Here is an 18,977-nt window from a genome sequence, read left to right as displayed (position 1 = left end):
CTTTTCTTTTTGCTTGCATCTTCTGTGGTGTCTATACCCCAGTTAGGGCCAAAAGAAACCACCTAAAAAGGATTCCACCTACCTCAATTAGGCACTGATCAGCAATCACCACATTTCTTTTCCTTACTGCCTGTTCTGCCCCTTCTGGAACTTCTTTTTTTTTTTTCTTGGTGGCAAATTTATAGCAATAAGCCAAAGCTTGGCCTTGAATTTCAATCCTCCCCCCTTCACCGCCCACCGAGCATACCTGGGGCAAAGCAAGGCATCTGTCAGCACAGACACTAGTTACATCCACCAAAGAGAGAAGTCCAGGAACGTCATGTAAATAACCTGGTCACCCCCTGAATGAATTACGCAGAATCTGTGAACCTACTAACAAGGGATCATCCAGATGGATGGCTTCAGAGACACAGAAATCGCTAGACTTCTAGAAACCTTCTTCGAAGTGGCAGTGCTGGTGAAGTTCTTTACCTGTACCAAAGGCATGGCTCTCCAGGGAGCACAGGCTCCTGCACAAGAACCAGCACTTCATCAGGAGAGGCTGCAGGTCCTAAGTGATGTCCTTGGCTCAGTTTTGTTTCCACAGTAACCGTATGCTGCTTTTCACTGTCATGTTTCAATGTTTTCATAACAGAGTTAAAACTACGTACAGAAAACACCTCAAAAATAAACACAAACGTAGTCAAGTCATCTTAAAAGAACGTGAAATCCGTGTGTATGTGTTAGTGGCTGTAAAGAGGGTGTTCTCCTGCTCTCACAAGAACCCGGCTTTCTTCATTTCCAAGAAAAGTGAAGACAGGTACGATCTGAGAAGCTTCTGAACTTCTCTTGGGTGGCCGACTGGGCACAAGTTTCAGTGAACGTATGTTTGGCATCTGTGTTGTATTTTTCAACTTGCAAAACTTCTGTTAAAAACAATGTTTAATGCCAGACCAGAGCCAATCCTGTGGTTAACAGCCAAGTTCCCCTAAGTTAAGGCATTTTTTGAAACCTGCTCTGAAGTGACATCCTGTGGTAAACAATGATAAAGGCCAACAGTCTTTACTGAGCAAGAACAGAATCTACTGAAAGATCCTCCATGTGGTTTTTACAACGCTTTCCCAATGCAAGTGCTTTGTTTACCGATGTTTATTAAGTGCTAAGAGTATGACAATTTAAAGACTATTTTTACTGTTGAATACCCAGTCTGATGGGGACTAAATATCTTTTGTATAGATTAATACAATAAAAAATGGATAACTCAATTGATAATAAATATTTGTGACTACATATACATGCTTAAATATGGAATCAAGCAGAGTTTCATTATTAAATGTTGGGGTTTTTGTTTCATTTGAGATGGGATCTTGCTTTGTCACCCAGGCTGGAATAGAGTGGCACAATCACAGCTCCCTACAGCCTCATCCTCCCAAGCTCAACCACCCCGATGTCAGCCTCCAGAGTAGCTGGGAACACAGGGACATGCCACCATGCCTAGCTAACATTTTTGTAATTTTTGTAGAGACAGACTCTCACTATGTCGTCCAGGCTGCTCTTGAACTCCTGGACTCAAGCAATCTTCCTGCCTCGGCCTCCCAAAGTTCTGGGATTACAGGCATAAGCCACCATGCCCAGCCTTAAATGTTGGGTTTTCTAACTTTCTTACTCCATTCCCTTGACAAATACTTATGGAGCACTGAGCTAAGAAGGGGCTATCCTCTTGACTCCTTCCTGAATCTGGAGACCTTTCCAAGAAGGTAGATGATGGCAAAATTCAAAATTTTAAAAAAAAATTATCCTCTGGCTGGGCATGTGGCTCATGCCTGTAATCCCAGCACTTTGGGAGGCTGAGGTGACAGATTGCTTGAGTCCAAGAGTTCAAAACCAGCCTGGCCAACATGTCAAATCCCTGTCTCTACAAAAATTACAAAAATACATTGGGCATGGTGGCATGAACCTGTAGTCCCACCTACTTGGGACGCTGAGGTGGGAGGATTGCTTGAGCCTGGGAAATCGAAGGCTGCAGTGACCCAAAACTGTGCCACTGTACTCCAGCCTGTCTGAGGGTCCCTCTGACACACGTCTCTTCTTCTCTCCCAGCTTCTGTTGGAGTGCTGGAGGAGAGGGAGTTAAGGGAAGGGCTCCTGCTGATCGTACTACAAAAAGGAAAGACCAGTTGGACCTTAGACTCTGTTTTCCAAAAGAAACATCAATCCTGTAATGAAAATGCTGAAAATATTTTTTAGAGTAATTCAGGCAAAAAGAACAAAAGGACAGTGATACCAGGAGGAAAGATGCAAAAAGGAATTGTGAGCAAAATGATTAAATCTGAGTGTAAATCTAATAAAACACTAAGTGAAGTAATACCAACAGAAAACATTTTACAAATTAGAAAAACTAGAGAAGCAGCTAAATGGTCAGAAGAATAAGTACAGCACAGAATGCTCATGAAATTTGGATACAGTTTTCAACCATAAGGCAAGTCCAATTGGGCCTTAATATAAGCCCCAATAAATTCTAAACAATATTGCACAGACTGTGTTTCTCTGACCATCTTGCAAAAAGTTAGCAAAAGGTAATGAAATACCTTTAAAATAACCCATATGTTTGGAAACTAAATGTTCAGAAATGTGATTGAAGTTAGTGTTTGAAGGTCCTTCTTCTGTTTGGAATATGGTAAAAATATTAACTTGAAGCTTTTAAAAGTGTGTGTGTTAAAATTTCTAGGGTTAACTTTAGAAATAGGGGATGAAAACTTCCAAACTAGGAAAAGGGGGAAAATGATTAAAAATTATAAATCTAAATGAAGGCAAGGACAGAAAGAATGAGAATGTGGGACAAAGACAAGAAAACTCAATCCAAATATATCAATGGAAGCACAATGGATTAATTGTTCCTATTAAAAGAGATTGTCAGATCAGACTTTTTAAAATCCAGGTAAAAGCTCTTTATGTGATAGCAATTCACAAGGGTGAAAAAAAAAATTGAAGATGAAGAGTCACTTCCTGATGCACCTAGTAGCACTGCCTCAAAACATATAATATACAACAAAGGGAAATAGATAAGTGCATAAGGAACACTCATGAAGTTTGGATACTGTTTTCAGCCATACGGCAAGTCCAATTAGGCCTTAACGTAAGCCCCAGTAAATTCTAAAGGAAAGATATTGTATAGACTGTGTTTCTCTGACCGTGTTGCAAAGAGTTAGCAATAAGTAACGGAAGTATCCCATATGCTTGGAAACTACATTAAATTTTACTAAATAACTGGGTTTTTAAAAATACATAAAAAGGAAGAACTACTAAGCATTGATGGCAAAAAAAAAAAAAAAAGCACTAATATCAAAATGTGATAGAGCCAAAGCATTTCTAAGAAAACTTAAATGCATTTATCAAGAAAACAGAAAGGTTAAAAACAAATGAGTATTTAACTCAAAAGCTGGAAAACAAACATCAGAATAAATGCAAAGATATAAGAAGTAAAAATTTTTAAAAAGCAGATAACAACAGAAGATAAAACAATAGAAATAAAAACAGAGAAGAGTAACAAACCAAAAGACCAATTCTTTAAAAGATGGACCTCTAGTAAAACTTATCAAGAGTAAAAGATACGAATAAGCATGTACACAATATAAAGGAAACAACTACAATGATTAAAATTAAATTAAACATTAAGAAGCACACTAAAAAATACGATGCTGAGACATTCCTAGAAAAATACATAATTCCAAAACTGACCCAAGAAGAAACAGAGAACTTGAGTATATCAGTGACTACTAAGGAAATTGAAATAACAACATTTTTCCATCCCCCAAATTCCCAGGTGGTTTTATAAACTTTTAAAAAATAGTTTTTATCTTATATAAACTTTTCCAGCAAGAGAGGGAGCTGCCCAGCCTCCATCCACAGGCTAGTGTGACACTGATTCCAATGCCTGATAACAGCAGTAGGAGAAAAGTACAGGTTTCTTCCACTCATGAACGTAGATGTAAAGTTCATTAATAAGGTATTCACTAAATAAGTCCAACAATGTATCTTTTTTAAAACATACCACGAACAAATGAGGTTTATCCCAGGAACACAAGTATGGCTGAACAACATAATACCTGTTGATATAATTTGTCATATTAATAAGCAAAAGGACCACCATACCCTTCTATTGTCTGTTACTATGAGTTGTACTTTTTGAAATTCCACATATGAGTAAAATTATGCAGCCCTGGTCTGTGTTTGGCTTCTTTCACTTAGCATAGAAGGATGGTTACCTTCAGGAATCAAGGGGTTGGGAAAATGGGGAGACGCTGGTCAAAGGGCATAAACTTTCAGTTATTAAATGAATACGTTCTAGAGACCTGAGATATACAATGGTGACTATAGCTAATAATAATGTATATGTACTTGAAACTGGCCGAGAGAGTAGATCTTTATTATTAACACACACATATACACACACACAAAGATAACTATGTGAGGGGATATGTAAATTAGCTTGATTATGGTAATCATTTCACAATGCATATGCATAACAAAATATCACATTACATACCGTAAATATATACAATTTTTATTTGCCAATTATTCCTCAATAAAGCTGGAGGGAAAAAAGAAACCAAAGGAGAAAATTCATTTGATTATCTTAGTTGATGCAGAAAAATGCATTTCATAAAGTTCAATACTTATTTATGATTTTTTAAAAACTCAGCAAATTATGAGTAGAAAGGAACTTCTTTAATCTGGTAAAAATTCGATACCAAAAATCTACCACAAACATTTTACTTAACAGAGAAACTTTAGATGCATTTGCTACAAGATTAGAAAAAAGACAAGGATGCAGATTTTCACTGCTATGTTTAAAACATACTAAAGATATTGGCCAATGATATGAAGAACGAAAAATAAGGGATGTAAGTATCAGAAGGGGAGAAAGAATCTATCATTTTTTGCAAGTAATAGAATCAGCTACTCAGGACAACTAAGAGAATCAACAGATAAATTATTTGACTTAATAAGAGTTCAGCAAGGTTGCCAGATACAGGGTTATTTTATAAAAATCAACAGTATCACTCTACTTTAGCAATAACAAATTTTAAAACAATAGTAAAAAAATCATAAATATCTAAGAATTACCCCAAAATACATCAGCCCTTCATAGAGAAAACTTTAAAACTCAATAAAGGACGCAGACAATGACACAGACCAATAGACAGACATTTCATACGCTTGTGTGGGATAGTTTAATATTTTAAAGATGTCACTTCTCTTCAAGTTAACTTATATATTTAATGCAATTTCTATCAAAATTCCAGTGAACTTAAGTAACTTGATCAACTTAGTCTAAATTTATATGAAAAAAATAAAAAGTCCCTTGAACAACTAAAGTCAACTCTGAAAAAGAGGGAAGAAGATTAACTATTCTATTTAAACAAAGAAAAACAAGCTTAAAAATATCTTCAGGGAGGCCAGGCGCAGTGGCTTACACCTGTAATCCCAGCACGTTGGGAGGCTGAGGTGGGCAGATCACGAGGTCAGGAGATCGAGACCATCCTGGCTAACATGGTGAAACCTCGTCTCTACGAAAACTACAAACAATTAGCTGGGCAGGTGAGGTGGTGGGCGCCTGTAGTTCCAGCTACTCGGGAGGCTGAGGCAGGAGAATGGCGTGAACCCAGGAGGCGGAGCTTGCAGTGAGCTGAGATCGCGCCACTGCACTCCAGCCTGGGTGACAGAGCGAGACTCCATCTCAAAAAAAAAATTTTAAAAAAAAGTCTTCAGGGAATAGGAACTACACAAAAGGACCTAGCAGCTCTAGAAAGGACCAAACAACTTGTAGAAATAAAAAAATATAATAAACATTCAATGATAGGTCCAGTATTAGATACTGGTGAACAGGTAGTTGTGAAAAACAGATGAAATTATCCAGCATGCAAATAAAGTGAAGGAATAGAAAATATGTAGGAGTGGCTAAAAGATGTAGAATCTAGTTGGAGTTCAAGCAGGAGAAAGAAGAATGAGCCAAAAGCAATACTTAAGGAGATAATGACTGAGAATTTTCCAGAACTGATGAAAGACATGTGATATTCCAGATTCCCTACAAATGCCAAAGAACATAAACAAAAACGTTTTTTCTTACCTAGACGTATTTAGACTTACTTAGACAAATTTTAATAAGTGGAATATTACCAAGGATAAATGGAAAAAATCTTACATATATTCAGAAGGAAGGAAAAAAAAGGACAAATTACCTTTGAAGAGTGACTGGTAGATTGACAGCTAAATTTTCATCAGGAAGAATAGAAAACAAAAAACAACTGAATAATTTATTTGATGTATAATAGAAAAAGTTTTGCCAACATGGTATTCTTCACCCAGCAAAATTCAAGAATAAGGGTTGAATGGGCATTTTCATAAAGCAAAAATTCAACCTCAAGTTTTAAAATAAAGAACACCAACACATTATGTGGTTGGGGTAGGCCAATGGAATTCAAGGATCTTAGATCTATATACTCTCGAGAAAAAGTAACAGTAAATTAAATTTAGGCTTAGAAATTTACACATTATGTAAAAGTCATACTAGATTAACACTAAATTAAATTTAGACTTAGAAATTTATACGTTATGGTTTCTAAGTTAATCAGTAAATGAAAAAAGAAAGAGAGTATATAACTACAAATGAGTAGAGGTAAAAATACAATAAAAATACTTATGCAAAACGAAAAGAATGAGAAAAAGAAAACAAAATGGTTGGGGCACACAGAAAGTACAAAACAAATTAGTAGATATAATCCGAATATGCGGGGAAGTACATGAAATATAAATGGACTAAATACTCCAGTTAAAAGACATACTATGAAATGAGGGGCAAGGAAGTCCAACTACAGGCTGTTTACAAGTTATATATATAACAATATATAACATTAGGAAACACATACACATACGTCAATCATAAGACGACTTTTAGAAATTATACCATGCAAATTCTAAACAAAATAAACAGACTTTAAGGCAAAAACATGACCAGATATAGGGGTCATCACTTCATAATGATAAGAGTTTTAATATGCCATAAGGTAAATACATAATAAGGTAACTATTTTACTTTTATCTAAAGACTTATTCTTTTCTTGTTTGTTTGTTTTTTTGAGATGGAGTCTCACTCTGTCGCCCAGACTGGAGTGCCATGGCACGACCTTGGCTGACCGCAACCTCCACCTCCTGGGTTCAAGTGATTCTCTCGCCTCAGCCTCACGAGTAGCTGGGATTACAGGCATGCACCACCACACCTAGCTAATTTTTGTATTTTTAGTAGAGACAGGGTTTCATCATGTTGGTCAGGCTGGTCTTGAACTCCTGACCTCAAGTGATCCACCCGCCTCAGCCTCCCAAAGTGCTGGGATTACAGGTATGAGCCACCACGCCTGGCCTAAAGACTTATTCTTTAGAAAAAAGATTTGTAGGAAGCAAAAATTGAACAGAACCAGAAGAAAAAACTGGCAAATCTGCAATCACAATGAAAGGTTTTAATCCACTTCTCTCAGCACTTGATATAATAAGTAGACTACTTAAAAAATAGTAAGAATATAAGATTTGAAGAACATAGTTAAGAAAAGTAACCTAATGAATATACATATATAGAGAGACACTGTACCCAACGATTGTGAAATATACTCTTTTAACCACAAATTAATATTTTTAAAAATTGGCATATACTAAGCCGTGAAGTACATCTCAAAATTTCAAAAGGCATAATCATACAGACTATGTTCCCTAGTCACAATGTAATCAAACTAGAAAACAACAACCAAAAGATAGCTAAGAACTCCTATACCACTAAGAATTAACAAATATATTTCTAAGCAACATCTGGGTCAATAAAGAAATAAAAAAATAATAATATTTTAGGCTGGGCATGGTGGCTCATGCCTGAAATCTCAGCACTTTGGGAGTCCAAGGCAGGCACATTACCTGAGGTCAGGAGTTCAAGACCAGCCCGGCCAACATGGCGAAACCCCGCCTCTATTAAAAATACAAAATTAGTCAGTCATGGTGGCACATGCCTGTAATCCCAGCTACTCGGGAGGCTGAAGCAGGAGAATTGCTTGAACCCGGGAGATGGAGGTTGCAATGAGCCAAGATCACGCCACTGCACTCCAGCCTGGGTGACAGAGCGAGACTCCATCTCAAAATAAAATAAAATAAAAAATTAAAAAATTAAAAAATAATATTTTAAAATAAATAATGACAAATATTATATATTATAATGTGTGAGATTCACCTAAAGCAGTACTTAGAGAGAAATGAATAGCATTAAATATAGTAATATAGGAAATAATATATGATCATATGTTTTTGGTAAGAATTTCATATGACTAACCACAGAGAAAAGATTGATGAAATAGAATTTATTAAAATTAAAAGTTTTGGTTTATTAAAAAAGCAATCTTAAACACATTATACAGAGAGAGAAGTACAGACCACACAGTGGAAGAAGACATTTACAAGCCACATAATCAAGGACGACTGTCCAGAATGTATTACAAAGAATTCCTAGGAATCAATATAAGAAGATAATTCTATAGACAACTAGGCAAGACATGTTAGACACTACACAAAAGAGGAAATTAAAATGGCTAATAAACACATAAAACTATGCTAAACTTCAATCAGGGATATTTGAATTAAAACTTCAGTGTCCACACACACACACATCAGAAATTTAAAATACCAAGTGTTGGTGAGGATGTGAAGCAACAGGGCTCTCATACACAGCCAGTGGAAAAGTAACAGATACAGTCACTTTGAGAAAGTTTGGCATATGTAAAATTGTTAAAGGTAGGCATATTCTGTAACCCAGCAATTATACTCCTAAAAATGTACCTAGACAAGATTTTTAACATGTGTGTCAGGAGAAATGTGCATGATTCTTCATAGTGGCATTATTTCTAACAACCCAAACTGCAAAAATCCAAATATCCCACAGCGCTGGAATGGATTTTTAAATGTGGTATTTTCATGTAACTGAATGCTAAAGAAATATACTTCACTTACACATATTAGCATGAATGGATCTCACAAATGACTGAGCAAAAGAAGCCATATATAATATATACAGTATAATGTCATTTGTTTACATTTAAAATCAGATAAAACTAAACTGTATATTATTTAGGGATATATACGGAGAAAGCAAAAGTATAAAGAGAAGTAACTGAAGGGTTTTTACAAAAGTCCTAAGTCATTACCTCTATAAGGGGTGAAAGAAATTAATAAGTAATAATCTGGTATGGAAGGATTGTAAGCCAATGGCAATTTTCTAGTTCCCAGTTTGAGCTGTGGTTACACAGATGTTCTCTTTATAGTCATTCTTTAAACTGTACACATCTATCTCTTCTGAATGTATGGAATTCCCCCAACGCACAAATGAACAAAAAAGCAGAGATTCAGACATAAAATTAAGGGGAGGGGGTGGGATGGGTTTCAGGTAAAGCATACCAGGATTTTGAAAGCAATAGTAATGTTATATTTCTAAAACTGGATGATGGCTTGCAGGTATTTGTTGCATTAATTTTCTAAATATCCTACACATATTTATAACCAGTTGAATCCTTTCTATATGTAATTTTTAAAAGTAGAGAAAAAATGCAGTCAAGAAACATCATAAACAGTAGAAAAGTATTATATCATTACATTGTATTATATACATCATTGTGGACCAGGCTGGGAATCTTGATACCACTCTTAACATGAGTAAATGAACTCAGACGTTTTAATAATTTCACCACACAATGTTTTAGAACATTTCTTATAAACTGCAACTACATGCTTGAGAATGAAATAAGCTCTGGATGAGATCCTTAGGAAAGTACCCGCACTGTGCCCTGCTCTGAGGCTGGAGAGAAGGTGTGACTGGCTGGTGGGATTCAGGTCCCAGGCTATACCTTCCTTGGCACAAGAGGTCCTGGTTCCTGAATGGAGCCCCCCATTTTTCCTCCTAACCTTCATGAACATTTAGAACTAGTAAGCAGCTCACACTCCTCCCTCCACGGCCTGGCAAAAGTCACTGTGCAAAGTGACTTGATCTGCAATCTGAGTAACAGCCCAGTCTGCCAAGATCAGATTAATTTCATTTTATTCTGCCAAAAAAAAAAAAAAAAAAAAAAAAAAGAACTATTCTCTCACCTCTGTCTTCCAAGTTTTGCAGCTTATGTTTCAAGCTAGTACTTTCCATTAGCGATTCTTGGTTCACAATCTTAAAAACAAAACAGACCACAAATATATGTCCTTTCTGGCAAAGCAGGAAACAGGTGGTGTTATATTACCCCGTCAAAAGGAATAGCCAATGTGTTATGCAAATATGACATTAATTCTGGAAAATCAGATGAATAACCAACAATTAAATAGTACCTTAGATATGTTTTCTTCATCTGGGTGCTCCAAGGAAGAGAGCTTGCTCAGCGAGTGAGGACCTTGAAGCTCTGAGCATTAGAGAGAAGTTTCAAGTGAATACGTGCCAAGTAACAAAGCAATAAGAATTCACTATCATTCTAGATATTAAATCTCATCATCAAAAAAAGGGACACAGTTCTAAGTGAAACAAAAATCTACTGACTGTATCTTTCGGGACATGAATTCTTATTAGGTTTGTACATCTGTAGGTAAGATTAACAGCCAGTTACTTCAACTAGATCGGCACCCATCTGGCCTCCAATAACATGGGCAGGGATTCTTCCACCTCTATCTTGTGATTCTTCTCTTCTCTCCCTTAGAATCCCCTCCCTTATTGCCTCTTACTCTTTTTTGATGATTTGATATACATATACATGGTGTAATGATGATCACTTTCAAATCAATGAACACATCCATCACTGCCTGTGCTGTAGATCCCAGAACTTGTTCATGTTATGCCTGAAAGTTTATATCCTTCGAGGACCATCTCCTCTTTCCCCCCACCTCCTAGCACCTGGCAACCACTGTTCTACTCTGTTTCTATGGGTTTGACTTTTTTACATTCCATGTATATGTGAGATTATATAGTATTTGTCCTTTAGTGACTAGCTTATTTCACTTAACATAATGACCTCCAGGTTTATCCATGTTGTTGCATATGGCCTGATTTCCTTCTTAAGGCTGAATAGTATTCCATTGTTTATATATACCCCATTTTCTATATTCACTCATCCACTGACTGATACTTAGGCTGATTCCACATCCTGGCTATTGTGAATAATGCTGCAATAAACATGGAAGTGCAGATATCTCTTCAAGATGCTGATTTTATCTCCTTTGTATATATACATGGAAGTGGGATTGAAGGATTCTATACAATTCTAATTTTTTTGAGAAAACTCCATACTGTTTTCCACAATGGTTGCATCAATTTACATTCCCACCAACAACGTACAATTGTTCCCTTCTCTCCATACCGTTGCCAACACTTGTTATCTCTTGTGTTTTTGATAATAGCTATCTGGACAGGTGTGAGATATCACATTATGGTTTTGATTTGCATTTCTCTAATGATCAGTGATGTTGAGTACATATACCCACCATTAGCTATTTGCGCATCTTTTCTGGAAAAATGTCTATCCAGCTTCTTTACCCATTTTTAATTAGGTTATGTGTTTTCTTGCTTTTGAGTTGTGGAAGTTATTTTGAATATTAACCCCTAACCTATTATCAGATATATGATTTGCAAATATTTTCTCCCATTCTTTAGGCTGTCTTCCCATTTGATTGATTGCTTTCTTTGCTGTGCACAAGATTTTTAGTATGACATAGTCCCAAAAGTTTATTGTGCTATTAGGGTTGTATGCAAAAAATCATTGCTGAGACCAATGTCAAAGAGCTGTTTCCCTATTTTTGTCTAGTAGTTGTACAGTTTTAGATCTTAAAGTCTTAATCTATTTTGAGTTGATTTTTGTATATGGTGTAAGAGAGGGGTCCAATTTCATTGTTTAGTATGTGGATAACCAGTTTTCCCAACACATTTATTGAAGAGGCTTTCCTTTCCACATGGTGTATTCTTGGTGCCCTTTTCATAAATTAAGTGGCTATATATATGTATAGGTTTATGTCTGGGCTGATAATGTTATCTTGGCCTTATGTGCCTGTCTCTATGGCAGTACTATACTGTTTTGATTACTATAGTTTTTAAATACACTTTGAAATAAAAAAGTGTGATGCCTCCAGCTGTATTCCTCTTTCTCAACATTGCTTTGGTTATTTAGGGTCTTTTGTGGTTCCATATAAATTTTAGGATAGTTTTTTCTATTTCTGTGAAAAATGCCAGTAGAAATTTGATAGCAATTGAATTGAATCTGTGTATTGCTTTGGATAATGGGGACATTTTAACAATATTAATTCTTCCAATCCATGTGCATAGGATATTCTTCCATTTATGTCTTCAATTAATTTCATCAATGTCTTATAGTTTTCAGATTATGATCTTTCATCTCCTTGGTTATTTTTGTGTTTTTTGTAAGCTATTATAAGTGAGATTTTTTCTTTTTTCTTTTTTTTGAGATGGAGTCTCACTGTGTCACCCAGGCTGAGGTGCCGTGGCATGATCTCAGCTCACTGCAACCTGTGCCTCCCGGGTTCAAGCGATTCTCCTGCCTCAGCCTCCTGAGTAGCTGGGACTACAACAGTGTGCCACCACACTCGGCTAATTTTTTGTATTTTTAGTAGAGATGGGGTTTCACTGTGTTAGCTGGGATGGTCTTGATCTCCTGATCTCATGATCTGCCTGCCTCAGCGTCCCAAAGTACTGGGATTACAGGCGTGAGCCACCACACCTGGCCGAGATTTTCTTGATTTCTTTCTTAGTTTATTGTTAGTGTCTAGAAATGCAACTCATTTTTGTTTTGTTGTCGTTTTGTTGAAACCCAGAAGCAAACTCCACAACTGATTTGTGTATGTTGATTTTGTATCCTGCAATTTTACTGAATTCATTTATTAGTTCTAACAGTTTTTTGGTAAAGCCTTTAGGGTTTGATATATGTAAAATCATGTCATCTTTAAACAAAAACAATTTAACATCTTCTAATTTTGATGTCTTTTATTTCTTTTCCTTGCCTGGATAGAACTGGGTAGGACTTCCAGTACTATGTTAAACAGAAGTGGCAAGAGTAGGCACCTTTGTCTTATTCCTGATCTCAGAGGAAAAGCTTTCAGCTTTTCACCAGTGAGTGGAATGCTGGCTATAGGCTTGTCATATATTGAGGTACATTCCATATGTACCTAATTTATTGAGAGTTATTACGAAAGGATGTTAAATTTTGTCAAATGCTTTTTTGCATCTATTGAGATGATTCTAGGAATTTAACCTTCATTCTGTTAATGTGGTTTATCATATTTATTGATTTGTGTATGTGGAACCTTCCTTGAATCTCAGGGATAAATCCTACTTTATCATGGTATATAGTCCTTTTAATGTGCTATTTAGTAAGTTTTGTTAGTATTTTCAAAGGTTTTTACATATATGTTCATCAGGGACATTGGTCTGTAATTTTCTTTTCTTGTAGCATTCTTTTCTGGCTTTGACAAGAGGGTAAAGATGGCCTCATAAAATGGGTTTGGAAGTGTTCTCTCCACCTCAGTTTTTCAGAAGACTTTGAAAAGGATTAGTGTTAATTTTTCTTTAAATACTTGGTAGAGTTCACCAATGACACCGTCTGGCCCTGGGCTACTCTCTGTTGGGAGGTTTGATTACTGATTTGATCCCTTTACTCATTCTGGGTCTCTTCAGCTTTTCTATTTCTTCATATTCAGTCTTGGTAGGTCACGTTTCTAGAAATTCATCCATTTCTTTTAGGTTATCCAATTTGTTGGTGTATAATTTGTTTGTTGTAATTGCTTATGATCCTTTGTAGTTCTGCGGTATCCGTTGTAATGTCTCCTTTTTCATATATAATGTTTTTTTCTTTTGAGTCCTTTCTCTTTTTCTCTAGCTAAAGGTCTGTCAATTTCACTCTTTCCAAATACAAATTCTTAGTTTCATTGATCGTTTCTATTGTCTTTTCTAGTATCTATTTCATTTATTTATGCTTTAATATTTGTTATTTTCTTCGTTAAGCTGACTTTGGGTTTAGTTTCTTCTTTTTTCAGTTTCTTGAGGGGTGAAGTTATTTGAGATTTTTCTTTTTTCTTAATGTAGGTATTTATTGCTATAAACTTACCTTTTAACACTGCTCTTGCTGCATCCCGTAAATTTTGGTATGTTTCCATTTTCATTTATCTCAAGATTTTTAAATTTCCCTTTTAATTTCTTTGATCCATTGGTTATTCAGGAGTGTGTTGTTTAATTTCCATGTATTTTGAATTTTCCAATCTTCCTCCTGTTATTATTTCTAGTTTCATACTGCTGTGATCAGAAAAGATCTCTAAGATTATTTCAGTCTTTTCAAATTTGTTAAGATGTATTTTGTGGCCCAACATATGATCAATTCTGTAGAATGTCCCATGTGCACTGTGCACTGCAGAAGAGTATGTGTTCCACTGTGAGATGGAATGTTCTGTATATGTTAGTTAGATTCATCTGGTCTACTGTATTATTCAAGTCCACTGTTTTCTTACTGATTTTCTATTTGGATAATCTATGGACTGTTGAAGGTGGGGAAATTAAAGAACTCTGTTATTGTATTGCTATTTCTCTCTTCAGTTCTGTTAATATTTGCTTTATATATTTAGGTGCTGTAATGTTGGGTTCATATATATATTTACAATTGCTATTTCCTGTTGATGAATTAACCCTTTTATCATCATCTAGTCTTTGTCTCTTGTGACAAATTTTGACAGAAAGTCTATTTTGCCTGATGTAGGTGTAGCCACATCCCTGCTCTCTTTTGATTGCCATTTGCATGGAATATCTTTTTCCAACCCTTCACTTTCAGTTTATACCTGTCCTTAAGGTAAAGTGAGTCCCCTGTAAACAGCATATTGCTGAATCTCCTTTTTTTCTATCCATTCAATCACTCTGTGTCTTTCGATTGGAGAATTTAATCCATTTAAAGTAATTATTGGTAGGTAAGAACTTAGTATTGCCATCTTGTTGATTGTTACTTTTTGGTAGTAACTTTGTTCCTTTCTTCCCTCTCTTGCTCTCTTCCTTTCCTTTATTCTGTTTTTCTTTTTTTTTTTTTTTCTTTGTGAGATAGAGTCTCACTCTGTCACCCAGGCTGGAGTGCAGTGGCACAATCTCAGCTCACTGCAACCTCCACCACCCAGTTCAAGCAATTCTCCTCTCAGCCTCCCAAGCAGCTAGGACTACAGGTGCCTGCCACCACATCTGGCTAATTTTTGTATTTTCAGTAGAGATGAGATTTACCATATTGGTCAGGCTGGTCTCGAACTCCTGACCTCAGGTGATCCACCTGCCTTAGCCTCCCAAAGTGCTGGGATTACAGGAGGGAGCCACTGCACCTGACCCCTTCTATTCTTGAATGTTACATTTTCCTCTCTTTTTTTTTATTTTCCCTATTTATTTTCTTCCAGTGGCAGCTACACTAACAGATTGTTATTGAAGTACTTACTAAATATCATTGTATGCCTGGCAATGTACTGAACTGCAGAATAATAAACAATATTAATATTGTTATTAACAAACAAAATCATATTCTTAACAAACTTAAAAAAGGAGACAGCGAAAATAAAATACATTGAGGGTTAAGAAAAAGCCTATAGGTTAAGGGTGGGCAAACTCTGGCCCCCAAGCCAAATCCAGTCTGCTACCTCATTTTATAAATAAAGTTTTATGGAAAGACAGCTAGCCCATTGGCTTACATCTTATCCACGGCCAATTTTGTGCAACAACCGCACAGTTGAATAGTTACAACAGAAACCATATGGATCAAGGCCAGCTGTGGTGGCTCATGCCTGTAATCCCAGCACTTTGGGAGGGCAAGGTGGGCAGATCACTTGAGGTCAGGAGTTCCAGAATGGACTGGCCAACATGGCAAAACTCCATCTCAACTAAAAATACAAAAATTAGCTGGGTATGGGAGGCTGAGGCAGGAGAATTGCTTGAACCTGGGAGGCGGACGTTGCAGTGAGCTAGGATCACACCATTGCACTCCAGCCTGGGCGACAGAGCAAGACTCCATGTCAAAAAAAAAAAAAAAAAAAGACAAGAAAAAGAAACCATATGGATCAAAAAGCAAAAAATAATTACTATTGGAACCTTACAAAAAATGTTTACCAACCCCTGCTACAGGTCATAATTTGAGATGTCTTGCTTCTTTAAAAAAAGAAGAGATCAGCAATTCTTGGGCACAAGCTGATCTCAAATGGCAAAGCAAAATTAAAACATCATATCCTCTGTTATTTTCTAATAAGAGACATTAAGGTAAAGAACAATGTTATCTTCATATTTTCTTTAATATATATTAAAATGAAAATGTTTTGTTTACTTCAAATTTCCTTTCCCGAATACAAATTTTTTTCTATGTAAGTCAACAGAAAATCATATACCTGTTTTCTGGGCAGAATCTTCAGGAGTCAAAAAAGCAAAACTATCTTGGAATTTTTTTTCAGAAGTCTCTGGAGATACGGTGTTATTTTGATTGGGTATGTCTTTCTGTGATGGTGACAGAAGCTTAGCCTAAAATATAGTTAAAGTGTTAACATTCATAACAATTCAAAACAAGTTATCAAAATATTCTAAGACATTTTCAATATTACTTTAAGAAGCTTAAGTATTAGATTTACTCCACTTGAAAATAAATGCTAATTCTATTCAGAATTTCTGTGTGTTTTTAGTTGAGGGGTGGATACTAGCTTAATGCCATGGTACTGAATCTGAACTAGATCATTTATTCTTTCAGGAGATATAGAAATGAAAATCTCATGAATCCTTGGAAATCATAAATTCTGTTAGGTAAAAAGAGAGAGGCTGGCACCTGATCCTAGACTCTGGTTTTCACAGTTGAAAAGGATCTTATAGATTCTTAAATTTCCAATTTCCAGTTATCTTTTTTTGTTTAAGATGGAGTCACTCTGCCACCCGGGCTAGAGTGCAGTAGCGTGATCTCAACTCACTGCAACCTCCACCTACTGAGTTCAAGCAATTCTCGTGCCTCAGCCTTGTGAGTAGCTGGAATTACAGGCATGCGCCACCACACCCAGCTAATTTTTTTGTATTTTTAGTAGAGATGGGGTTTCGCCATGTTGGCCAGGCTGGCCTCAAACTCCTGACCTCAGGTGATCTGCCCGCCTCTGCCTCCCAAAGTGATGGGATTACAGCCACCGCACCCAGCCAATTTCCAGTTATCTTCTAATTGCTCTGCATTAAAGTACTGCTCCACTCAAATGGACAATAGATTCAAACCTTGACTCTCTGAACTATTTTCAATGTATACATTGAGATAGAAATGTTTTCCTTAGGAACTACAACATTACTATTTTTATTAATTTAAAATTACCTTAAAGACATTTTCAAATAATAGTACTTTTATTAAATACATTAATAAAAACCAAAGGGGAAGGAGAATAAAGCAAGCTTATTTCAGAGATTTAGTTAAGAGAGAGACAGAGTGCACAAGACAGAAACAGAGGGAATGTGCCTGTCTAAAGTCCTAGGGTCAAAGCCAAGTGTCTACTCATTGAAACATGCCTGCTCTACCTGCCTCTATTGTATTACAGCATGAGAACTGATCTGCCTAATGATCCTAGTGAAAATCCTAAATGATCAATGATTCAATTATATTTCCTTTACTCAGCTTACTAAGGAATAAAATATCTAACAATTAGAATTAGTGTAAGGGGACACTAAGAAATAAAATATCTAACAATTAGAATTAGTGTAAGGGGACACTAGATTTAAATTTTAATTAGCAGGAAAATTACATTAACTAAATCCTTCCTTCTTGAGGTACTCTGGTTAAGTGAGATTTTACTTCAGTAAATAAAATTCTGACTGCATTTTTTTTTTTTTTTTTTTTTTTTGTTTATGCAAGCCTGTCTCTGCATTAGGCTTTGGAGTATCATGAATTTTTTTTTTTTTTTTTTTTTGAGACAGAGTCTCGCTCTGTCGCCCAGGCTGGAGTGCAGTGGCCGGATCTCAGCTCACTTGCATTTTTACTGAATAGGAAATTTCTCCTTTTGCTTTCCATTCAAAGTTTGGTATAAATGCTATTGAGCTTCTCTTTTTAATTTTTCAAAGACACATCTAATAAACAATAGCCACAAAAAAATAAATGCTAAGATCATAAGATCCCTGAATTGGAAGAACATGAAGTCATATTTCAGTAGATAACTCTAAGTGTGGTCTCAAAGTGTGGTCTACATTGGGGCATGAGCAGTATCTGGAAACTTGATGGAAACGCAAATTCTCAAGTCCCATCTATTCAATTCAAAACTCTAGGGACAGGACCCAGCAATCTATGTTTTAGCAAGCCATCCTGGTCATTGTGATGGCCACTGCTGTTTGAGAACCACTGCTCTACATCAGGGGTTGGCAAACTCTAGTCTGTTGCTGTTCTTGCAAACAAAGTTTTATTAGAACACAGCATACCCATGTGTTTCCATTCTGTCTCTGGCTGTTTTCTGGCTACAAAGGCTGAGGTGAGTAGTTGCCACAGAGATTGCATGGTTCAGAAAGCCTCAAGTATTTACTATCTGGCCCTTTACAGAAAAAATGTGCTGACCTGTGCTGTAAATTATTATCTTATACAAGAGAGAAGTATAATTTTGAATACCAGTATTTGTAGAAAATCAGCAATGCCCTCACTAAAAATCAACATAGATTTCTTGCCAGAGGCACAGCTTAAATTTATAGATTTTTGAAACCGTGGCCAGGCGCGGTGGCTCATGCCTATAATCCCAGCACTTTGGGAAGCCAAGGCAGGTGGATCACTTAAGGTCAGGAGTTTGAAACCAGCCTGGCCAACATGGCAAAACCCTGTCTCTACTAAAAATACAAACATTAGCTGGGCATGGTGGCAGGGGCCTGTAATCCCAGCTGCTCAGGAGGCTGAGGCAGGAGAATCACTTGAACCTGAGAGGCGG

At 36.3% G+C, this 18,977-nt stretch overlaps 1 protein-coding gene across 1 annotated transcript in view; it reads right to left on the bottom strand.

The window, feature by feature from the left end:
• Positions 1-18,977, bottom strand: part of SYCP2L (synaptonemal complex protein 2-like) — a 101,801-nt gene that overhangs the window by 27,634 nt on the left and 55,190 nt on the right. The window contains exons 21-23 of the mRNA XM_011989693.1: positions 16,443-16,572; positions 10,380-10,450; positions 10,155-10,224 (exon numbers count right to left, since the gene is read on the bottom strand). Coding sequence (XP_011845083.1) covers positions 10,155-10,224; positions 10,380-10,450; positions 16,443-16,572 — 271 coding nt within the window. The remainder of the gene's footprint in view (positions 1-10,154; positions 10,225-10,379; positions 10,451-16,442; positions 16,573-18,977) is intronic.

The sequence above is a fragment of the Mandrillus leucophaeus genome, unplaced genomic scaffold, assembly GCF_000951045.1.
Source record: "Mandrillus leucophaeus isolate KB7577 unplaced genomic scaffold, Mleu.le_1.0 Scaffold36, whole genome shotgun sequence".
NCBI classification, from domain to species: Eukaryota; Metazoa; Chordata; class Mammalia; order Primates; family Cercopithecidae; genus Mandrillus; species Mandrillus leucophaeus.
The sequence above is the reverse complement of the archived record's forward strand: the minus strand, read 5'-3'. Positions and strand labels throughout refer to the sequence as shown.